Below are 26034 nucleotides of genomic sequence, written 5' to 3'. Positions count from 1 at the left end.
AATCTGCACCAGAAAGATGGCATTCGCCTGGGCTCAGCGAGACATCCCTGCACGCTCATTTTAGTTCCAATTTAAGCAAAAAAAAAATTAAAACTTCAAACCATCTCAAACTCACAGGACATTGTAATCCTGCACTTATCAACTAAGTGAATTTCATTGTGCTGACATTTTATTGATATAATTTGCATCAAGATTGATAAATATGGTTTTTTTTTAATTAGAGACATGTAACCGGTTTGAATTGTCTTTGTTCTTTCCAAATTGGGAAAACTATGGGCCAGACACTTGTACACTAGACTAAGCCATGATGCTTGATTCTGTCATCCTGTGAGAGTCACATGATAGACTTTTTGTTTAGGACCTGTAACTAAGATTGGGTTGGGCCCTTGTTTGCCTTGAGGACAGCCTTGAAACAACATGACATAGATGGTACAAGGTTATGGGATGTGTCTCAAGGGATGTTAATCTACCCAGTCATTACAATTTACAATTTCACACAACTGGTGCACAGAGGTAGGCAGATAATTGTGATTCTGAATACGTTGTTCAAGATCATCCCAAATATACTAAATTGGATTGAGATACCAGGATTGTGTTTTCCCAAGTATGCCTGAAGTCTCTGTCGTGCTCCTCAAACCACTCAAGCACAGCTCTGGTGGATGGGTGCATCAGCATCTTGAAAGCAGCCATCGCCATCAGGGTAAAAGTGAAACATTACTAGGAGGGAACCGGTCTGTAACGTGCTTAACTTTCCAGTGTAATCAAGGGATTCCTGTGCTGTGTAGTGGCCAATTTAGTAACTGTTTCAATGTTTTGCTGCCTACTGTGCCCATGCTCATGTTGATGGTGCTTCCTATTATGTTGTCCAGTGTAAGGTGTTGTGTGACATTGGTTCTAGAAAACTAAATCCAGGACAAATTACATCTATTTTTTATATGTGAGCTGTGTATTTGTCATTTTTAGTATAATTTTTTTTTTAGAAAAACAGAAAAAAAAGGTACAGAACAGAAGCCAAATTTTAGAAAAAAAAAAACCTACAACTTTTATTCCTTGTGAATATGATTTGAAAATCAAAATGTAGAAACACATGATAAAAATAGTCTTTCTAAGTGGAGTATGTCTCTTGTAATCAATAAGAAAGCATGTTGGGTCTTTGCGCCTGGTCTGTGCTGCAGCCTCCCGTTACCCCTCTAATTTGGCTGTGGCTGTCACAATCAAGCACGCAGCTATGCTTCAATGCACACAGGGAGCGGAGCCCCGGGACAGGCCAGCCATGCAGAGACACTACCAGGAAACAAAATACCACAGGCCAGACAGCGAAGGGCATGAGGAGCAAATTCAAAAACAAAGGCTTTTCACCGTCTCTGACTACCTGCATAGTCTCCAACACAGTCATCCATTCCTTCACCTTCCTCAAAGTCTGTGTTTATTTTGTGTGGTGCTAAAGGCATAATACCAAGAGGTACAACATGACAAACGTTAATAGGCACTTAGGAACAGAAAAAGGCCATTAGGTTAAACTAGCATGACTTTTGTTGTACGATCTCATTGCCGTATTACTGTCCTTTTTCTCTATATCCCTCTGTCCCCGCTTTCCACATACATGTGCAGTTCTCATTTGATCATGTCTCTCTGGTAAGTATACCAATCTACCCTTGACTAAGTTAAATGTTTAGAATTTCCTGAGACCTTGTGCCGGATTACTAACTAAACTCAATTTTCAGAAAAAATAAAGGTTTGTGGGTTTGTTTTTTTCCACTTTTTAGTTTTCGATGGTAATATCAAGCAAAATTAGGTGGGACATTCAGTTTTTTCAAAATGTTTATTAGCCTTCGTTATTATACATAATAAATGAAATGTTATTGCATCAAGTAGCGAAGCGTCTGCCAACCTGTTATGCAATAAGCAGATTTTAATGATTCAGTGAAGAACCTGCTAAAGAATACATTACTAACAAAGAACCCTAAGTACTACACTCACGTCACGTTATCTGGCTGTGAACTGACTGCCCTGCTCTGCTCATAACTGGCTGAGGGGCTAGACAGGGATCCTGGGAATGTTTGATTTGAACATGAACTCCATCCCACGCTGTTTAAACTGTGAGACAGAAATTGCTTGTTTGATTTGGTGTGCCTCCACCTGCTCTAAGAACCACAGTCTGCACAGAAAGGTAAATAGTCATTTGTTATTCCAGTTTGACCCCCAATATTAAATTCATATTTTACTACATGTAGTACAATAGTCGCAGCCATACGGGCCTGGTATAGGGCCCAGAAAAGTTAGTCGTGTTACTTTCTTCTATAATTGTCAAACCCTGTGGTTATCCCTCAAAAAGCTGTGCAGTGTAGGGTTACTTATTTAAGCAATAAGAACCTGATTAGAGGGCATTACCGACTGGTAGTTTACCGAGTCAGGTACAAGTACAGACAAGGCCAGCTACCAATGTAATGCCCATTACCAGGGTTATAGTGTGAATACAAACTGCTAAACAGTGCCCTCGTTTTAAACATTTTAGTGAAGCAGTGTCATACACTGAAGCTTCCTGATTGGTGGATGAAAGTCGGAGGTTTTTAATTTCTGTTCAATATTTATTCAAAGTGTATTTCATATACACATACATGATACAAAAATCTATTTTGCAAAAGCTGCTCTGTAGGAGGGCTTCTTATGCTTGGCTGCTTGATCATATGCATTTCATCTCTGGAGGACTGGGTTGAAATAAGTTTGCTCCACAGTGTGGTTTTCTGATCAAGAAGACTAAATGGATGTTCAGGCCAGAATAACTGAGGTGCATTGACAATTCTATAGGCTATATAGAACATTCAAACACTTACTGTGATGAGGACGATCTTGCAATTCTACTAGAAAGCAATGGTTTTAAAAAGCGCAGGTCCAGATGTAATAACATAAGAACATACAGTGAGGAAGTTTACAAATGAAAGACGGCCAATCTATGCTTGTCTATGTGGGTCTTAAAAGGATCCCAATGATTCAGCACCAACAACAAGGTTAGTTAACCCATTCCATACCCTCACCACCCTAGGTATGAAGAAGTGTCTCCTAACCGCTGTCCTACTTCTATCTCCACTTGAAAGATGACATACTTTGTGTTTTGAATGAATGCTTTAACTGTGAAGGATTATTAATTAAAAGGCAATTCAAATGACATGCCTTGTGTTCTGGGGCATTGAAATGTCAATCATGCTCTGAATGTATTTAGCTAAAACCTAGCAGAATAACAAAATTCCCCAGTCAGTGTCAGTCCCTCACCTTTCACAGGTACTTAACCCCTCTGCTATAGAACGAATACTAATTTGACAGTCGCTCAGATCAACTTGTCGTCGCTTTAAAAAAAAAAAAAAAAAAAAAAAGGGGGAATAAATCACATATTTGATAATATCAGGTGCTCTCTTTGTGAATGTACTGCTTCGTAATCACATGATGTGCCATTAGTCGACTACCAGTTTCTGTCACTTCACTATTTTACTAGTCAATGAAAACAGGTCGTCGGTCTTACTGCTCGATGCGAGGGGACAGGTAGAGCTTGGGGAAGACCTGAGTGGCCTCTGCATCTTCAAAGCTGACCGAAAGAAGAGCCACATCCTCTCCAGGGTCCAGAGCCGTGTCCTGAGAGAGAGAGAGAGAGAGAGAGAGAGAGAGAGAGAGAGAGAGAGAGAGAGAGAGAGAGAGAGAGAGAGAGAGAGAGAGGGGGGGGGCACTGTAAGTATAGGCACTATAATATTTAAATTTACACAGATCACGGATATCATTGTGGTATATCCACAAACAGCATAAAACGCTATAACTAAAATAAATTCTCATGAGAAACCAGGTTCTGAGTAGAGTGGTCCTTATCCCACAGGTAGCTGCCCTTTAAAACAGCAACACCAATTTCAAGCATCCAAAAAATACATTGAAAAATAACTCAAGCCTCTCAAGCATTATTACCTAATTAATGTACTAATTGTTTGGGAGCTCTAAAATCTAAATCAATTCTAAAAAGGTGAAAACCAGAGGCCCAAAACCATCATAGCATACTTTTCATGTAACTGGCATTGATAAGGCTTTCACGATTAATAATCTATTTGGAAGCTATTGAAAAATAATTGACATGCATTTTGATTTCATATTGTCATTGATCTTTAGTCTTGGCCCTATGTCACATGTTTCAAAGCAATTTTATAAATTTTGTCAAGTTTGTCAGAATGCACAAGGATGCTACACCATGAGGTAAAGAGTTGATCTAAAAAAAAAAAACTAAAGAAAAACAGCACTCTGATTAAGGGAAACTAGAAGTCATGGAGGTGATGAAGGACCCGGCCTGTCACCGCAGGGTATGCATGCCCAAATACTTGACTTTTAAACAGCACATTAACCATCTGAAAACATTCCGTAGGACCAATAATATTGAATGCTTTGAGGACAGACAATATCCCTTGAACAATAAATAAATCAGCTAGATGTTACATGTGTTTAATTCTTCAATGCCATCTGAGTTTATTTGTGACAAGCTAAACACTGAACAATTTAATGCAGTTTTTCATATTTGAATATTATAAACAGTTAAGTCAAACAAAGCGCCCGGTTCACAAAGGTTCCCATACATCATATTTTTCATTTAACAGAGACAGTAAAAATAATGTGGAATAAGGTTTAAATACAGTAGATAACAGAAACTTGTCTTAAGGAAACTGACACTCATCTTATTTATTTATAACAGGTCTCTGTGTATATTTTTAACTAAATATAATGAGTCTAATAAATACACGGTTAACAAGTACCTCAGTGACCTTCCCCTTATAAAAGTTTACCACAGTATTTTTGCTCTGTATCTTTGCAGTCTTACCATGCTTTTCCCATGGTTATACTATGCATTTACCACAGTTTACCCTAGTTTGCCATGTTTATTTATATGCTTTACCATAGCTCGCTATTTATTACAATGCTTACCTATTATTTACTGTGCTTTCACAATGCTTTAACTATGGGAAACATCCCAGCCAGGGCCATAACCTTTTAAAAAGTGGATTACGAAATGTTTGTCTTAAACATACGACTAACATACAAATCTGACAATCTGTAATTACTCTAAACCACCTCTGACAATCCAATGTATTTCAGCTGGTCCGGTAGAAGGTAGGGGTGTAGCGATTAATTGTGTATCGATGAACTGATCTTTTTTTTACATGATATATCGTATCGTAACTGAGGTATGCGTCGTTTGTATTGTGATACAAAAACAGTGGTTCGTCAATGAAGAAAAAAGTGTGTTTTATAGTATGAATACATTCCCATTTATTTTTGTCTTTTAACAAAATAGTCCATCATTAAATTATTATTTGATCTTATTATGCATCATAGAAATAGCCCTTCCCATGTATCGTGAGACATTTCATATTGAGACTTGCAACACTTCCTTCCTCTTTGATGCATTTTTGCTCCATGGATTGATTGGTATGGTGTGATAAGGAGGAAGCAGTCTGATCGAATTAGGGAGCAGACTCCTGATCAGGCTAGTAACCCCAGCAGGAGCAGCACAGCTGAGTGAACACAGTCGAAGGATTGATCACAAGGCAGTGCCCACAGGGGCAAGGAGTGGCTCACTTACCTATGTTCCTGCTCATTTCATTTGAACATGAAGTTCATGCTTCTTTAGCTGTAGGACTTACAATTTGTTACATTATTATCATCACGTCATCATCTGACATGCTTCTAGAACATTGTGTATTTTCAAAGGATGGCCCCAGGCTGAAAGCACTTTTCAGATTTCAATATGCTCTAATAAAATCCTAGACTGTGCATTTCTTCTGCAGACACTTTTAGACAGTGAACAAGGCAGAACTTTCAAGAACTTGTGTAATATTGATTCATCAGTAATGTATAATAGGAGTATTCTTTATGATTAATAAAATTAGCTTTTCTATCTGTTAATGAGGGCTACCTAGCCTGTATTGCCAACTCCATAGTTTATTCACAGTTAACACATTGATTTAGTTGATTAATTCTACAAATCTTAATATTCTAATTAAAAGTGGCTGTGTGGCTTTGAAGAGAAGGGGAGTGCGGGGCAGATATACTGTTGACTAACGAACCCACATTTTAGTCCATACTAAACTGTTGATTCGTCAACAAAACCATAGTCAGAACAATTCAACAGGAAAGTGCAAACCATTTTATTATACAACAATCATTTCGGCAATAGTTAAATATAGTATTTTAAACATAACACTGAGAAAAGGGCTTGAGATTTCAGTTTAGCATTTCATATTGTTAAAGTAATACAATTATACATTAACACTGGAAAATTGAACCCCCTGTTTCTGTGTCGTACCTCCCATAAACATTTCAATTGCAGTTACTGCAAAGCAAGAAATGTTAATAGGCAAAATCCTGGCTACAGTATATCCGTGGTTTAGGAATCTGGAAATTCTACATTGTGCAAAATACTTTTCATTGGACAAAATAAATACATACATAAATAAATAAATAAATAAATGATGCAAAATACACATAAGAGTTTCCATTTTTAGAACACTGTTACACAAACACAAAATAAATCTCAATTATATCAATGTAACACACTGACCTACTAAAAACATTTCTTGTTTAGCAGCATTGTAAAGGGGATGAGCATATAAATCCAGAAAGAACAGCAGGCAAACATGCCCTCATGACTGTTCACTGAAGGATGCTTTAGTCGAAACTGTCAAATTTCAGTTTGAAAATGTGGCTTGTAAAGTACCTCTCTGTGACGACATTGCCTCAGTGAGAGGGCTCAGAGTTGTATGTTCACAGTTGCCTGGCGACTGGATCTAAAACGCCATGCTTTTGAGGCTCTGTGTTTCATGGGCTTACGTGTTGAAGTGCTTACTCACAATCTCAACGCACCACTCAAAGATTAATTTATCTTCCTGTTCCTAATTTGCTTGGAAAAACATGCTATTAATAGATTAAAAACAAATTGTGCTACAGAACTACAAATAAAATTTTTAAAAATGATCTAGACGCCTAGTAAAAAACTGCAGCACATCTGGAAAGCTTATTAAATTCAACCTTTATTGGATGTAACTTGGTCTTGCCCAAAAGCCCTTTTTTAAAGACTGCACAACAAGTAGGTTCATCTGTCTTGAGTCCTTCCAGAGACACTGGGGGCTGTCAGTAAGTAGGTGCTTTAGTTCAGCAAAGTCACAGCTGTCCAGCTGCTCAACAACAGACACAGAAAAAGAAAAGAAAATCTCCCCAGAAGGCAGATTTAAAATGTCAGATCTAGCAAGCTTTGTTCATTTATGTGACAAAAAAATAAACCGCTTCTGCTAGTTAGATTTCAGGGATATGTAAAACCAAAACGTACCCAGTCTGTTTTGTTTCTGCAGTGTAGATTAATATACATAAAGGGTTAGACCTGAAATTAGGGATGTTAATAGTTTAGAGTTTAAACATTAACCAAGTGTTAATCATTTAAGAATATGGCAAGCCTAAGTGTTCAGTATCTCTTCCCAGTTTTTTCCATATACAATGAAGTACAGCACACAAGCTGTCTTATACACAGATACAGTCATTTATAAATTAAAGTAATGGAGGGCTTCTTAAGACGGTTTTTCTGTTTGGTTACAAACATTCCCAGTATGTGAATGTTTAATCCTAGAAGTTTAAACAGTTAGGAAATTAGGCATAAACTAACAAACTTACCTAAAACCAATGCCACCCATGGGCAGACAGAATGGCACTGATGAGTCTGCAGAGAGATTATGTTTTTTTTTGGCAGGAGATATGTGAATATGTGATATATTCCTGAAGAGCAAACCCATGTGAGATGGCTCCCTTTGAAACAGCCTTAGTGTATGCAGTCTTTGGATACGAATGCAACGACCAACACAGTGCCTACTGCTATCAGATCTACTGTCTTCTCCATCATGGCTGAAACTGACCTGCAACACGTAGATACAACTTTTATGCATAACATAAATCGCAGAGACGCCATTTGTGTGACACATGAATTAGTCCCCTGAAAGTCTGTGCTACATATTGTAAGTACAGAGTAATTGCCATTAAAAATAAGGACATCTGCAAACCTTAATGAATCTCGGGAATGGATGTTAAGATTATTATTATTTTTTTTATCATTTTTGAACTGCATAGTTTATAGCTTGGTAGTTAAATGCTTTTAGTAAGCAGCTTACTGGTTTCTTTTGGAGGATTCAACATATTACCTTTTTGCGGATTAGAAGACGTTCTCGGCACTACTTTCTCAGTGGCAGGGAAGTTATTACGAGCAGTAAAAGCACCTCCAAGACAGACTTAACAGACAGTACCTCGTTACAAACCTTCCAATGTCTGCTTAAGATTAAAGTGCCTTTTCTCAATGTGGCTTCTTAGAAACATAATCTAACGTGCATCAGGTACACCAGAGTGTAACCATTAACCTGTCCCTCTGCAACACTTTTCCCTTAGTGGGTGCAAGAAAAACACATTTGTATTTCTTACTGATGTATTTATTCCATCTATGGGGGGTGGAGTGGTACATTAGTTCTATATCAAGCTGCTCTTTAAAGTTCAGACATGATTCCATTACTGGATGATCTTATACTTAAGCTACCTGAACCAAGGTCAAACAGTCAATTCAAACTTACTGTAGAATCCATTCAATCTGAACTGATTCACATGCTTACTCATCATAGGCTAAAACTTTGAAAGGGTGTTACTGTCAGATAAATAATTTGTTATATTATGTAAGGGTGGATTCAATCAAAAAGCACTGTATTACTTTATGACACGCACTAAGTCCCTGTTTTATGTAGCTATTCAATCAATCAATTAAACAAACAAACAAACAAACAAACAAACAAACAATATGCAACCAAGCATACTACTGCATTCACAAATTGTTAAATTCAAGAAGCCCTCATTTAAAACAGTGCCTCTGGAATGTTTGATTGAATTGCACCATATAAGAGAGAAATAACACAGGAGCTATATTTATTGACTGGATCCCCCCTCTTAGTGAACAGGTGTTTTTTTTGCTTTGGAAACATACCCTATGAAAGGATGATAGTACTCATTGATCATTTACCTTTTACCCTGATTTGTGATGTGATATTGTGAGCCAAAGGTATTACAGACTCGTAGTACAAGGCAAGATCAGTAACAGTAGATATTCATTTTTTTCAAGACCCACCTTACTCCCACATGGCATTAGCAATAAACACAATCTCTTATCCAAGTTTACAGGTGAGAAACACGGCTGTGGTAATCATTAACTGGGCATTTCTAAATGTAGGTAACCAATAAACAGAGCAGAAAAATACAGGTAACTAAGGGAGGGGGTGAGAAAGGGAAAGTTAAGCCAGTGGCCATGTTACACTGGTCTCTGATCATGACAGAGGTTAGATCCTATCAAGGGTCAGTTCTTATTTCATGTTTCCATCTTTTTCTAGGGACAAAAAAATTAAAATGGTCCTGTTCATTTCCACAAGCGGCAGACAAACCGAGATCTATCCAATTTCATTCTGGACTCATTCAGCCCTTAGTGTTGACGTATGTGTGTGTGTGTGTGTTTGTATTCTATACTCCTGTGTAAAAAAATAATCCAGGATGTTTCAACTCAGCTGTGGAATGCAGAAGGAAGTGATTCAAATTGTCCTGGAAATCATTTCCTAACAGTAAAACACAGCAAGGAATGCAGGGAAGCGCTCCTCAGAGGACTCCTAACCCCCACATGCATACATGGACAGTGATGTACTGGATACAGTAGGAAGATAAAGAACTTGGCAGAGTGCATGTACTCCCTACCTTCCCTTCCCTCTCACTCTTCCTCTCAGCATCTCCTCTCCTCTCATTCACTCCCCTGTTTAACTTGGACCTTCCTGCAGGAGCAATGCTTGAGGGGGTATTGTTGTCTGCATCCTCCATGCGTGGCTGTGATTGTGAAAGTGGCCCCGGCTTTACTGGAAGTGAGAGTTGTAGTGTGTGAGTCAGAAGCTTTAAATGGCCAGAGATTTTAATGGTCCTGTCGACATCTGTTGGCACCCCGTGGGAAGCAGCTTCATACCCTTTTCCTGCTTCTCCTGGAGACCAACCAAGATCCCCTCTCCTCCCGTCCCTGCCTGGGCTGCAGCGGAGCAAGACAGGACAGAATACAGATTCCTGTGAGTGCAGGGCAGGGAGAGGGGCCGTGGTGTTAGGAAGGGAAAATCCCTAGCACTAGCAGGCTCACAAACTCTCTCTGATTTGCAACATTCAATGCTAACAGTTAAACATATTAATATAATAATACCAACAGCAGCTTTTTCTTAAAACCTTGGATATGGTTCATTATTATGTGAATCTTTTTCGCATTTGATTTAAAAAGAAACAAAAAAACCTGTTAGAAACACAAGCAGGATTGGTGGTCACTATCATAGACCTCTGTCTTTTATGCAGGCCTTTAGTTCTTTTTTTATCTTAGACCTCTATCAACAGACCCCTATCTTTGTATGTGCAATTCACATCAACTTCTTACAAATATATTGTAGGGCTCCATTCATAAAGCTTTTACTCATGAGGAGCTTAAAGAATGTTTTGTAAAATCTGTTTTTTTTTTTTTTATAACTCATGAGTTAAAGCTTTGAAGGCAGCAATAAATTAAATTCAATAATCCGCCATGCTTTGACTACAATGGCTTTTTTGCGATTTAGTCACTATCGTGTACTCTTTTTTTACATTGCAGATTTCTCTCATTAGTACCGATTCAGCAATCAGCAATACCAACCAGTCTGTCTTCCAAGAAAAGAAAGAAAAAGTTTAACACAAAAGCATGTTATTGCTATTATTACCGGAGTTGATGACAACATCAATTACTTATGGCCCCACAGGAGAACAAGAGTATTTTTAATTCTAAAAGATCACTGCTAGGAAAATACGTATAAACTCTATAAACAAATGAACTCAAGGTTGAGATGACCTAACTTTTCCCATCGCGGAGCATAAACAAACCACTCCACAAGGATATTTGTAACAGACTCTCCACCAACGCAGTTCAGGGGCTGACCTCAACTCTTGTGTAAAACCGGACAATCCTCAAACAGTCAGACGTTGTGTTTTTGCAACCCCGTAACTTCCAACCATATTTAAAATAGTTTTCCTAATACTGAACAGCAGCAGCAAATCATTGTCTGCAGAGCTTTCCTGTGTCTATTTTCAATACCAACTTTAGTACTGAATATATTTAGCAATGCAGGCAGACACAGAAGTGGTCTAATCAGGAATAGAGGTACTGAATTGGGGCTAATCATTCCTCAGTTATAGAAACTCAAGTTTAACTAGTTTTATGTGATACTATGCCCAGCTAGAAACACTCCCTAAAGTGCTGTGTTTCCAAAAAAGAACTTTGCACTATTCATAGTGTCTGCAAGCCAGACTGTGTGTTTCCACGTTCACTAATAAGTGGTACAAAAGTACAAGTTTCACCTATATGCATTCCAGGCTGACAGGAGAATTGCTCTCTTCACTGCAACAATGCATTTTAAAAAACAGGTTTGTGTGCTTCAAGATGCACTAACCAAGGCTTTCGAAAACGTATGTAAAATGGCATTGCAGATATCGTGAGCTCTTGTTATGCACACAAAATGACACAGAAGTGCAGTAGAAGCTAGGAAGGAAAGCAGTGGAGAGATTTTATTTAATTGAAGTGTTGCGTACATTACGGTGGATGGCAATGGAAGCAGAAAGATAGGCTGTGATGGTTTCTCATAGTGTCTGTGAACTCAAGTGTCCGTTTGTCTGTAGGTTTAAAATGGAGGGACTATCCACAATACTGTAACTACGATCAAGCTACCAAATCAGCTTAATGCAGCGTATTTTACAGTGTGTGTGTGTGTGTGTTTGCAGCAGCTTGTTTTTAAATTCTTCATGTGACAGATTTCAATTTAAAACTCTTTTTAGAAAATTCCTGTAAAAAAAAATAATAAAAAAATAATATATATATATATATATATATATATATATATATATATATATATATATATATATATATATATAAAAAACCTAAATTAAGCAATCTCACTGGCTGTTTCAACCTGTGCAGATATGTCACCCAGCACAGCTTGGAACTGGCTGAATCTCTTGACAGCCAATTCACTTTGGGAGGGGTGGGGTAGGGTGGGGTGGAGGTGCCATTTTATAACCGCAGCCTAGGCTGATTAAAGTCACTTTGTCTTCGCCTCGAACAACACCCCTATGCTTGCGGATATTGGACCATATTTGAACACCCTGTAGTGTGTTGTTGCTTTCATAGTATACTGATGAAGGAAGAAAGCTTCAATTATTGTCTTTTGACAAAGCAGTTCCACAAAGTTGTATTCACATTAAAATCCATTCTGGATAATTCATTACTCTTCTTAATAGGTAATAGTCCTCATGGTTCTTATCATGGTTAAATTTAGAAACGGAACTGAAGTGACCTTATAAATGAATTTAGAATAGAGCAATGGAGTGTTTGTGTGCATGTATGAGTGTGCACTGTATTTTTGCAGTTTCCCCATGGTTATACTATGCATTTATCACAGCTTACCCTGGGTTTCCATGTTTATTAATATCACACCTTGCTATTTCTTACAATGCTTACCTATGTTTTATTACACTGTCCTTTTAATATTGTAAACTTTTATAAGGGTGTGTTTGCGTGCGTGCGTTTGTGTGCATGTGCCTGAATGCCAGTATCAGGCTGTGGAAGCTGCCAGGCTCAGTATTTGGGTGTTTCCCAGGAGGCAGCGAGGTCCAGGACCTGCCTGGGCCGGTCTCCCTGCAAACACACCCACGCACAGGGAAGCCTGCCCCAGCTGCTCTCACACCAAACTCCTCCCTGAGTTCCACAAGCAGGCTCACACACACACATACACACAAACTGACCAACACACACAGGCACTTACACAGACAAACACACAGGCTCGCGCACACACAAACTGACCATCACACACAGGCTCACACACATACAAACACTGACACTAACACACCCACAGGTACACTAACACAGAGAAACACACAAGAACACAGACAAACACACAAGAACACAGACTCACAGCTAGAATTTAACCAGGGAGGGGTTGTAAGGATTTACAAACACAACAATATGAAAGTGTGAAGAGGTAAACAGATTCAACAGACTACTGAAAGATCAAAATTCATAATATATATACACACACACTTTATGCACTCTATTTTAGGGCAAAAAAAAAAAAAAAAAAAATCTTGGCAGCAACACAGTTTGAAGGGGGGGGAAATAGAAAACTACTGTATTTCATCAGAATGCAGATTGCACACAAAAAACACGGCTGTTGTAACCAGGGCACTTCCAGTAACAGTTTGTGTGAAGTCTTCAATTGCCCTTTAGGTTGCAGTGGTGCTGTGATTGTGCATGCGTTAGGGTTTGGTTTCCACTTCATAACGCAGCAGGGAGGGAGGGAGGGAGGGGGGGAGAGGTCACACACTCTTAATGAACACACAGACTGCAGAACCAGAACCTTGTCAAATATTTAAAGGAAGTAAACTCCTAATGCTTTGATGTCCATTAACGCAACACACTAGTAGAACAAGTCCATTGATTCAAAGAGTCAGTGGCTTTGCAACGCTTCCCACAAAGTAAGTACAACAAGATTACAGGCTATTTAACTGAAGTTAATGATTGAAATAACTAAACAGTGTTTTTCAAACTGAATAACTGCTTTTTCACCCAACCCAATTTACACTAGTCAATGGCGGATACCATTATAATAAAAGGTTTTTGTGAAACAAGACTAAAGATGAGCACACCTCTGTTGCTACACAATGTAAACCGAGATTTGCTTTTAAGTAATGAAAGTATCAATTGTTTCTGCTGAGAGCTTTCTACCAACATAACTACACCTCAGAGCATGTGGGAGTTTGTAGTTTGCAGTGTAGCTACATAGTTCTTTCTACTACGTTCAAAAATAAGGAACAATAGATATTCACATGGAGAAACCAGACCCTTTACTAAATAAGAAATACTGAAAGAAACTGCAGTGCTCCCTCGATAGTTCAAAGGTTCAATAATTCACAGTTTGACCAGGTGAACACTAAATTGTCATGTACTATGTACTATGTACATGTACTTTTTTTTTTTTTTTTTTAAAGTTTGTCAGAGCAAAATAGAGAGGAAGCACTGTATATAAATTCAGTGACAAATGTTCTGACTAGGAGTCTTTTTCAATGGCTTCAATGAGAAACTGAAAAAGACCCTTTACAAAAACACAATTTAGAAAAATCACCCCGTCTTGCCTCATTGTATCAATGAGGGTGTGTGATCTTTATAGGCTGAATGCACATTATTATTATTATTATTATTATTATTATTATTATTATTATTATTTATTTCTTTGCCGACGCCCTTATCCAGGGCGACTTACAATTGTTACAAGATATCACATTATTTTTACATAAAATTACCCGTTTATACAGTCTAGATAAAGTACCTTGCTCAAGGGTACAGCAGCAGTGTCCCCCACCTGGGATTGAACCCACGAACCTCCAGTCAAGAGTCCAGAGCCCTAACCACTACGCCACACTGTTGCCTACACTTATAATACTGGTATTCATCAGCAAATGAGCATCAAAATTCTACACTCCTACTTCAGATTTGGATAACTGAAACTCAACTGGAACTGTGTTCAAAACTGCATGTCTATCGCACTCATTTAGACGATAATAAATACGAATCACATCTTTAAAAAAGGGACTGGCTAAATATATTGATATTATGTGTTCATAGTACTGCTGTTCTGTGCCAGTAACTACTCTGTCCACCGACTCAATGCTGAAACTGAATAATGGACATGCATGAACTCTGTGTTTTAGGCTATGGATTTAAAATGCTGAGTTTATGCAGTTTCCCAAATCCGAACTCAGCTCAGCGCTAATATCAGAGATCATATGCAAAGGAAGCTACAGTATCTCAATGGCAATAAAATAAGGGGTGGGGATAACAGATCACAACATATTCCAGTACTCAGCAGGCAACCTCTTGGGTCATTGATTTCCCCTTTGCTGGCCTGAATTACAGGTTGTAATGGTTAATATTCCTATTGCAGGGAACCAGGGTTATGATAATAAATGAACGTTTTCAGGACTGTAGCCACTTTTCAAACTGGGAGAGTCAGCAGTTAACCCATGCGCTCACATCAAGGCGCACAGCTCTGACAGGCCTCGTTCGTTTACTCCTGCCAGCGTCACTTGTTTTCGCGCTGCTGGATTTCCTATGCCCAATAAAACAATTACATTGCTTTTGCATATTTAAAAGTATGCACAGTGGTTATCAGATGGCAGGTGGCGTAGAATAAAAACCAGGTGACGTAGAATAAAAAACAGGAACATTTAGGATTCTTACTGATTTGCTGTTTTCCTGTATTGTTTGCAATAATATTTGTTACAGAAAGGGTTAAGAGGCACTGTTGGCATCTCACCGAGAAATATTTTTCAAGGCTGAGCTATAGATCAGATCTAGTTTATCAGAAGCAGCTTAAAGTAGGCCACATGGAAGTAATGTTCCCGCTTCAGCATCCTGGCATCCCACAAATCTGACATGAGTCTCCGCCAACTTTAAGGTTACAACATTAGCGTCATTCTGAAGGGAGGGGAGGAGGGGGGAGGCCGTCAATACTGGAGACAGTGGAGGAAATCATAGCAACAGGGAAACAATAACCTTTCAGCAGCAGCAATCTGCTGAATGTCCTTAGCATACTTCTATTGGAAAGTGTAGGGTCGGACAGAGGGCATCATTAGAAAATAGAAGAAAAATAAGTACTTGTACTCCTGTCATTCTCAGGTCAATCGTGTTATTTAAATCAAAAGAAAGGGTCTGCACCCCGGACTCCTAAGTGCGGTAATTTAAAGAGTGTGAATTTATTATTGCGCTAAGCTATGTTTTTTGACACAGTTTTAGCAATATACAGGAATTCAGTCATGACAGCCTAAATACATTCGTGTTTTGCATATAAGGCTGTACAGAGCTGAAGCTAATATTTGTAAAAAAAAAAAAAAGATAACAAAGAAAAAAAGCTACAATATTGTAAAAGCTGCAACACCGACAAACATTATAGGAAAGACATTTGCACTAAAATTTACCGTGACAAATAAAGGCCCTAAAAGAGGACTCAGTGATTTTCCACAACAAGGACGACATGCTAACTAATGCATGGAATGGGATCGATCAACAAGACCCATTATTATTTTATTATATATCTGATCAATAAGCTAGAGAGACAAGCTAAAACAGTACACCATAATCACATTCAAATATAACCAGGAAGAATAAGCATGCAGATTTGTCAGGTTTGTGCCTGAAAAGTAACTGTGAGTGTTTTAGGATTTAAAGTCAGTAAAGTACGGTTGCTACCCCCCAAATGGAATTTTTTAAATTATGGTTAAAACAAAAAAAAAAAAGATAATTATCAGAAATCATAACATCTGTCTGTTAAGCATTTCTAAAAGAATATCAATGAACCCAAATAGATAGAAGTAAGATCCATGACATTATCTCATTGACAAAACACATATTGACAGGACAGGCAATGAACTGGATAATGTGCGTAAGTGCTCAGCATAACAAACAATAGTGCAAAATATCATTATCTCTGCAACAGGCCAGTGATTGGATATTAGTAGGCCTGTGCCATGCTGAGTGTGGGGATGCAAAGATAGTGTGTTCTCTGAGCATGCAGGTTCTTGCCAAAAGTCATCCTATTTCAATTCTGCAGCATACCTCAAGAAGCCTTAAGGGCAGTGCTCCCTTCCTCTTTCTGGAAAATTGAAAAAATAATATCTGTTTCTCAGAACTGTGGTAAAGAGCTAAAACCAGTGAAACCATGTATGGAGTGCCACCTTTTCTGCTAAAAAAAAAACAAACATGTTTTGTTATTCACAAGGTACAGACACGGCATTGTTCTTGATTCTAAAATCCTTTAACCTATAATTTTTTTGTTTTTACTCTACAGTTATGGTAATTACATTTGTCTCTTAAAGAATTTCCAAATGTTCTTTCCCAGGGCATAAAAACACTTACTTGAATTACTTGTCTTTTAAATCATTTAACTTTAAACAAACACACATTTCCTTGGGAACATATAATCCCGGGCCCCATTCACAAAGTTAACAAGCACATCCCAAGCTAGCACCCTAGAAATGTAACCATTATTGTATGGTAGTGGTGCAATCGGCAGCCAAATTTCTTATTTGATTATCATATAGGCATTTATCAACGATAATCGATGCACTGATGTTTTATTTTTCAAAATAAAGAACAAAGATTTTTTTAACAGAAGATCCAATAACTAAAAACACTGTTGTGCATAACAGTTAAACAGAAAGGCACAACTCAAATTAGAACACTTCCGATTATAAAAAAAAAAAAAAAGGACTACAAAGGACTTCAGTTTTTAAAGAATACAACTGAAAAGAATATGCGTGCTTCCGCATCGGATGTCCCTTTAACACTGCAATAATAATAAAAAATACTACACTTTAACAAGTAATCAAGCCATTTCTATCTGAACTATGGTTGTTCATTACAGCAAAACATTTGAATTAATCTCACAAATCCTGACTAATTTAACTACCGTGCTAAATTCAGCTTTTTATATATATAAAAAAAGGTATATGCTGTGTTCTTGTCACATTTAGTGCAAAAAAATGCATACTCATCAGAGAACCAACTCAATTCATTTTACAAGGGGTATATCCAACACAAATGTACAGGGCTAAAGTGCGTATCCTAGCAACGCGCTGACATTGTTTATCTACCGTAATAGCACTAACAGAAGTCAAGGTTTTAATGCAACATGAGACTTCAAATGGGTTCTAATTTGATGCGTCAATTCACCAATATGTAATCGAAGCTCAAGAAATTTAAGGACAGATGATCAATAATTGATGCATCGATTAATTGTTGCACCACTAGTGTATGGATATTTACCTCCTAAAGACTCGAATTTTGAATATGATATGCCAAGGAGGTGGTAGCAAACCCTTTCTCCAACTGGAGGGGGTCTATCATGCAAATAGCTGCTGCCTCCTGAGCCACCACAGGCGTCTTGCAAGTCTGTAACTGATGTTGTAGTCATGCTCCGAAAGGCAGGGGGACTGTGCTTGAATTGCAGAGAATACCCTGTCTGAACAGTAGTAAGCACCCACATGTCCATGGTGCATTGATACCAATACTCCAGATGTCTCCCTGAAAAGGGTCCCTGGGTCTGTGGCAGCAAAGGCTTCTGTCTCTGCGCCGGGTGGCAGAACCTATTAAAGTCGGTTTCTGAGCATCACCTTTGCTAGCGGGCGCAGCCGGCGGTGCCGGTCTTTGAGGCTGGGGCCTAGGGTGCTAGTTTGCCGCAGGTTTACGCACTAGAGGTGGTCGCTTTGGAAGTAGGCGAACCAGTTCCTTTGTGGATTCCCACGCGCTGCAGCATATGCCCTGGTGTAATCGGGGCATCTAACAGTGGTGCCTTGTCCCTGTCAGGCACGCGTGCCTGTGAAAGCTAAAGCTCCCTTCGTGCAGCTACCACCACAGCCACGTTCCTGCCCAAAGCCTGCCCGTGAGACACATGGAGCAGGTTCTTGTTAACCAGGCACAGCTTATCCAACTGTTGTGGTGGGGACCTCAGCAAATTGCACTGTTAGGCTAACAGGATGCTATTATAATTGCCAAGCCTTACGGCGAATGCACTGGCTGAATAGGCGCCAGAGGATCACCTCAGAGACCCGGCACTGCTTGTTGGGGAAGGTAGCGTCCTTGGACAGGAGAGCTAGATTAGGCGCCTGGACCAAGGCGGCAATAGAAGCCTCCACCAGTGGAAAATGGGCTAGGCACATTTTCTCCAGATCATGTACTCTATATAGGGTGTCCATCGACCGGGACACAGCAGGAGCTGTTGATGGGTGATCCCAGGAAGACTGGATTTCAAAAAGAAAATCTCGGTGCTTGGGGGAGACGGGAGAGATGGTAGGCTCATCATCAAAGATCGACTGCCTTGTTTCATCTTCTGTAGGGCAGGGCACTTGCAGAGCGTTCCATATAGCTTCGGGATAGCCGCTTCTCAAGCGTGTGCTTGGAGAAAGCTTCACAAAACTCGCAGAAGCTGCGGTTAATCAGTGCCTCCTTGGCGTGCTCTGGCCCCAAGCAGGAAGAGCATCTGCCATGCTTGTCCTCAATAGGCAGACTGACCTAGCATGTCTCACAGGGATAAAACCCAGGCATGACTCAAGAAGCAAGCAAGCAATGCAGTGTACAGTATACAGTTGTACAGGTGCTGCCTCAAATCTGCTTAAAGATAAGGGCGGGTTAAGATCTGAGCGGGACCGGTCAGGTTTCATACTTGAAAGGGAACGTTAGGTTATTATCTTAACTCTGGTTCCCTGTAACAGAAATGTAACCATTAACCTTCAAGGTTGCTGCGTCTATGATTGCAGCAGGCTTGAAGGAAAAATGCAGATGAGATCTGTGAGCGCAGTCTTTTTGTGCCCTCAGGGGGGGACCATGACTGTGTCACTGGCTCCGAAAGCAGTTTTGGCATATCATATTCAGGATTCGAGTCTTTAGGAGGTAAATCCCCATACAGTAATGGTTATATTTCGTACATGAAAGGGAACCAGGCTGGCAAATGCAGTGTCCCTACACTTGGATATGGCTTGTTTTTACGGGATAAGTGATGTTTTATATTACTACACTCTTGACATTTGTCTAAAGCAATGCATCACTACAGTAGCTGCAATTCTTCCCCCTGCCAGTGGTATACAGAGAAGTTCTGGGTTTTCCCAAAGTCAATATATTATATACTGTGTCCTACTAGCAAAGGAAAATAAAGAAGTTAATAGCTTCTGGAATGCACAGAAATACCCTAATGTTTTCGATCGTTACTCAACAGACGTAAATTACAATTGAAAACATTTAATTGCCGAGCTCTGTTTGTGTACTAGCTTGCCTGGCATGCCACGTGACTTTAGTAACTGTAACTCAGACCTGCTGTTACTTGTGTAATGACTGCCTATTCACTTTGCAAATATAATTTTTATGGGGTCATTTGAACAGGCTGACAGTATAAATGCTTTTAGTTGCAGTTTCAAAACTCTTCTTGGAAATGGAACAAACTATTTTCCATGAAACGTGATTTGATGTAACTTTAGACTTTCAAAACAGTACAGAGCACCTTTAGGAAATTTGAACACATGTTCAATGAAACAACAACCACCACCCTGCTGGTACAATAGTTTTAAAAGCCATGTGCTAGAAATGCCCAGACAGAATACCAGTGCTGATGGCTTTGTCGATTGCAGCAATCGTCCTAGGACAGGATGTGTGAAATCAGTAGAATATCTTTGCTCAATTCAAGGCAAAATAATCTATACAAAGCTAGATTCAAACTGGATTTTTTATATAAGGTGATGTGCAATCACAAACCATTTCAAGTAGAAAATGTATTAATAGGAACAGTATCTGGTACAGGGTAAGTTAGGAAAGTGCTACTCTGTCCCACTGTTGCTTGTTATTATAAAGCCACTTCAGTGTTTCATATGTCTGTTTTGATATGTCATTTTTCCCTTCCAAAAGGATAATAAGGAAGCACTTATGCCTGCTTCCTTGTTATCTAATGTTTTAAAGAGCAAGTGACCCCAATTGACATTGTCTTAGTTTTTTTTATTGTTACAAGAACTTCTCTGAAAATGTCATGTGTCCCAATAACTAGTTTGGGTACTCATTTCTATTTCCAGAGGACAAGGAGAATTAAATCCTGTATACTGGTGTACAGGATTGATAAAGTACCTAATTCACAATGCTACAGAAGTCTATAACATTTATGCAAGCTGCTTTCATTTCTTATTTTATAATTTAGATTTACCACCTTATCAACCAATCACAGTTAAGGATTTGTCAAAGTTCTAGTACATCTTATCCTGTGTACAGATGTCATCCTGTGCTTAAAACAAATGTCAAACACCTGCTTTATGTTTAATAGCAGTTCCTGTTTTTATGATTTATAATGAGTCATAAAGTCATGTGTAGGGTGTCTCACATCTAAACTGCACAAACTGGCATCCCTTATAGAACAAGAGACACCGTACACATGACATAACTCTTTATGAACCACAAGTTTAAATTAACGGGATTTGCTGCATGCAGAATGTAGAAAACGAGCAAACGGGTGCAACATTTTATTAAACAAATCTTTAATACAATCTTAAATAAAGTTATAATAAAAAAATACACTGGACAAACATTACAATTACTATTCGTAATTGCATTAACATTATTTAAAGACTAGTCACGGGTATACTGTAATAATAATAATAGTAATATCTGTATCATTTACGGGGCTTTGCTGTAAAACAACTAAATGGGCTTTTAAATCCTCCATGTCCTTACTTTCTCATCTAAAAGTGGAATGAAGAACAGGAAAATGAGAGCGCAGCATTTTAATAAGTGACTAGTTTTTTGTAATGGAGTTAATACAATTACGAATAGTGATTTTAACAAATTGCAAGATTTGCTCTTCGGTGCTTTCCTTTCATGGCATGAGTTTATCATGAGTTTATCTTCTCATCTGTGTTGAAAGTAAGTAGATTTTTCTTTTAAACAATGTATTCTATTAGTTTAAATCTGTACCATGGCAGTTCATTTACAGCTATAGCCTAAGTCTAAGTCTTAATTATAACATACTCAGCTAACTAAATTAAACTAAAATAAATTACCTGTTAATTTCAAGCTTATACGAAAAACAGGCCAACATATTCAACACAGTATTGGTTGTACTTTGTACCTCTGCTAATTTACAGTAACGCATGGGACAGTATTTTATGTATTATATTAAAAGGCTTGCTTTAGCTAACTTCAGATTACATGCAAGTAAACATTTTTATTTGTTGTCAAATTGTTAAATTAAAGTTGCCTGTTAACTGTTAGGTGTCATTAATAAATGCTTGCAAAAAATAGCATTAATACCAAGTGTTACTTTTAGTTGTCTTTCACTACAATTGCATATTATAGCAAACGGGTCTGATTAATCGATTAAAACCCCTATATATATAGGTATCTATCTAGATATCTATAGCTCTCTCTCTCTCTCTCTCTATATATATATATATATATATATATATATATATATATATATATATATATATATATATCTCCTAAAGTCCAACTTCCACTGCCTCACAGTGGCAGGAGGGTGACAATGGGTTCTCAAGATGAAGTACAGTGGGGGTTCTCAAGATGAAGTACAGTGGGGTCCCCTGACTCTGGCAGGTTCATCCATGCTGTGAAAGCTTGAGTAACATACTCGGCCAAAGTGGAAGGGGCACTCACCAACCCACCTGGCCAGCGTGGTGAGTTATGGCCAACCCCCAATAATGAAATCTGCCACAGAACACTGACCCTGGCCACGTACAACTGCAGATCTCTTTCAGGTGAAGCAAGACTTCAAGAGTTGGAAGAAGAACTTGGAAGAATCAAGTGGGACATCGTAGGATTAAGCGAAGTACGGCAAAAAGACGAAGGACTACTAGAACAAGAGCGGACATCTTCTCTTCTACCGCGGCACTACAGACAGACAAACTGGAGGCGTTGGATTCATCGTCCACAAGAGAATCAAGAATAAAGTAGTAGAGATTGACAGCGCGTCAGAGAGGTCCACAAGACTGACAGTGAAAGTTGCAAGGAAGTATGAACTTCAGGTCATCCAAGTATGACAAAGCTATTCAGATGAAGACGTCGAAGATTTTTATGAAGAAGTACAAAAACTACACGAAAATGGGAAGCGCCACTATAAGTTCATCATCAGTGACTTCAACGTCAAAATAGGAGCCCAGCAAGAAGACAGGAATTTGGTCTGAAAATTTTGGACATGGCGAAAGGAATGAGAGGGGCGACAGACTAGTCGAATTTGCAGAGAACAAGAAATTATTCATCATGAATGCCTTCTTCCAGAAGAAACCCATCAGGAAATGGACAGGGAGAGGACCCAAAGGAGTGAAGAATGAAATCGTCTACATACTCACCAACAAGAAGCACATCTGCAAAAAATGAAGCAATTGAGGTAAACAAAATCTATGAGGAAGTGACGCAAGTGATTGCAGAACAACGAAAAACATTGCTGGAACAAAGAGTATAAAATGCGACCAGAAGATCACACAAGAGAGAAAATACCTCATGAAGAAGGGAAATGAAACAAACAGCAGCTCTGAAATCAAAGATTGAATATATTGAGCTCTGCAAGACAGTAAGAAAGCACATTACTGAGGATATACGGCCGTTCAACTGTAGGTTGGTAGAGAAAACTACTGAAAACAACCGAAGCATGAAGAAAGCAAAACAAAGACAAAAAACAGATTTTAGCAATCAAACAGGAGGACAGGGCTGTCATCAAGAACCGTGAATTGATTTTGAAGAGAGTCGAAGACTTTTACAGAAAATGATATCAAGATGAAAAGAGCAATGTAGCAGATGACGAAGATGAGGGGGAAAAAACAAACCCTGAGGAAGAAGTTCCAGACGTTCTACCGGAAGAAGTGAAACATGCGATCTAACATATGAAGACAGGAAAGGCACCTGGAGAAGATGGCATAACGATTGACATCGTGAAAGAAGGCGGTGAAGAAGTGACAAAATTACTGTTGTGTATTTTTACTGATTGTATTAAGCAAAAGAAAGAGACTTGATCAGCACCATATACAAGAATGCACCATCCACAGTAAGACTCCATAAAGAAACAGCGACAAAATCAAGATTGAAAAAGGAGTTAGTCAGGAACACAAAGCTCTTCATGGCCACCATAGCAGACATCTTCAAAACACTGGATTGAGAACATAAGGGGCTGAAGATCAATGAAGCCTACCTCAATCACCTATGATTTGCTGACGACATCCTCATATTTATAACGTGCCCATGAAGAATTACAAACAAGAATACAAGAACTACATGAGGCTAGCATCAAAGCGGGTTTGAAAATGAACCTCACGAAGACTCAAGTCATGTTCAATAAATATACCACTCCACAGGCAATTGAAGTCAATGGGATCAAGCTTGAAGAAGTCAATAACTATGTATACTTAGGACAGTTTGTTTCGGCAACAGAGAACCAAATGTGCAAAATCAACAGAAGATCAAAAGTGAGCTGGAGTGCCTTTGGAAGATTAAGCATGGTTCTGAAAGGGAAACTACCCTTATGCCTCAAGAGGAAAGTCTTCGACCAATGCGTGCTGCCAGAGCCAAATTACGGCTGCGAGACCTGGACCCTCAATGCAAAAATAACTCAAAAATTACAAAAGACTCAGAGTAGAGATGTCACGGTATACCAGATTTACGGTAAACCACAGTATAAACTGCCATGGTTTTGAAACCGCAACCATTTTTCTATACCATGAAAACTGAGTTCACATAGTTTAAGGTGATATGGGTGCGTTTTTTTACTCACTGTTTGTCCATCAGTGAGCCACCGTATTCATTAGAAATAACTAATGAACACAGACATCTCAAGTTCTGAAAACCATGCATGAGATTATCAGAGTAGGCTATTAAATAAGTGACGTCATATTTAATATAAACCACCCTAGTAAACAATGATCGCTAGCAAACTTGATTGTCAGTAAATTCATCACTGCCTTTTAATTTACCAAAGAAGTAACAGTTGCTATTATCCATCGTATCGGTCAAGAGAAACGCAGTAAGCACGCACCTATGCAGAGAATCCAAAATTCTATATTTACTACTATATAACTAAGTCTAAGATGCTACAGGCATTTGTATTATTTATTTTAAACGGTATTGTAAAGATGTTGCCGTCTCCTCGAATTGATAGTGTTGTAGGAATTTTGGTTTTAGTATTAAAAATTAATACCATTTTATTACCATTAAAAAAAAAGTCCCCTAGATGCTGCTTAACTTTGCAGAGGTGTCATACCCACCTTAACATTTCTTCATTCCTTTATGTTCATTGCTGTTAACAAGCAGTCCAACAAGCAAATCAATTTGCAGGCGCCGTCTTCTCTCAGTGGGCGGGCACTTCCTGTCTTAAAACACACTCGATTGGCTTTTGCTAGGTAACACTTTGCTTCTCTTAACTCAGGGGTTTTCAACCTTTTTTTTTAAACTGTACCCCTTCTGTCGGGAGGTTTCAGCTAAAGTACCCTTTACAATTTTCGTTCAATGACTGGTACCACAGTTGCAATAAAACGGCAGAATAATCTGGTTAACACATTTCTTTTTTTCCCTGTTTATTTAACATATAATTTTACACAACAGTCTGGAACTGACAAATTGCTGAGACAGAAAACCAAACAGTAGGCTTCATTCTTAAAACTTGGATGCAAAGAATTAAAAGGTAGTATTTAGGAATTTTTCGCTTTCTATTGGGAAAAAGCATTATAAATAATACAAAATAGTCTGCACTGTAATGATTATCACATTACTATTTACTTCTCACCTCAGCATAATTATGTGTGCTGTTTAAAATGTTTACAATATCAAAAACATTAACCTCAAGATAAAACTTTACTAACTAAAATGATCCAAAGGGACTCTGTATAACTTTATTTCGCTTTGCACTTTCGGACTTTTGTGTTTTTCTATTGCAAGCATAGGCAGTGCCTATAAGAGGCTTGCCCAAACCCTCACAAGAAATTCTTCTGACCAACACAAAACATGTTTGTGAGAGAAGACGGATTGTTTTTCCCCTCGCAAACGCGCAAATCAGGTCAAACAAACATATTTCTCGTTTTCCTACTGCACAACCGCCAAACCGCTAGGGCAGCTGGGATATCAAAATCAACACTGTAGTATAGATACAGGATTTAGTTGCATTTCAATGTCATTGGAGGAGACAATGCTTGGCTGGTTTAACGTCAATTCTTCCCATCGATCTTAGCCCCCCGCATACCGCTGCAGGAGGCAGCCAACGAAAACTGAATCCTTTTCGCTCATTCCCATGCCTGGAACATCCTCTTACAATTTCTACATTTATTCGAATTGCTGGTATCTATACAAACTGTTTGATTTGAATCTGA

The 26034-nt window shown here is 38.6% G+C and overlaps 1 protein-coding gene across 1 annotated transcript in view; it reads right to left on the bottom strand.

The window, feature by feature from the left end:
- LOC117403128 (BRISC and BRCA1-A complex member 2) overlaps nt 1–26034 on the bottom strand; it is a 113847-nt gene that overhangs the window by 25742 nt on the left and 62071 nt on the right. Inside the window, exon 7 of the mRNA XM_034005145.3 lies at nt 3518–3627. Within this exon, the coding sequence (XP_033861036.1) occupies nt 3518–3627 (110 nt within the window). The remainder of the gene's footprint in view (nt 1–3517; nt 3628–26034) is intronic.

This window comes from Acipenser ruthenus, chromosome 5 (genome assembly GCF_902713425.1).
Source record: "Acipenser ruthenus chromosome 5, fAciRut3.2 maternal haplotype, whole genome shotgun sequence".
Classification (NCBI taxonomy): Eukaryota; Metazoa; Chordata; class Actinopteri; order Acipenseriformes; family Acipenseridae; genus Acipenser; species Acipenser ruthenus.
This window is presented reverse-complemented; position numbering and strand designations above follow the sequence as displayed.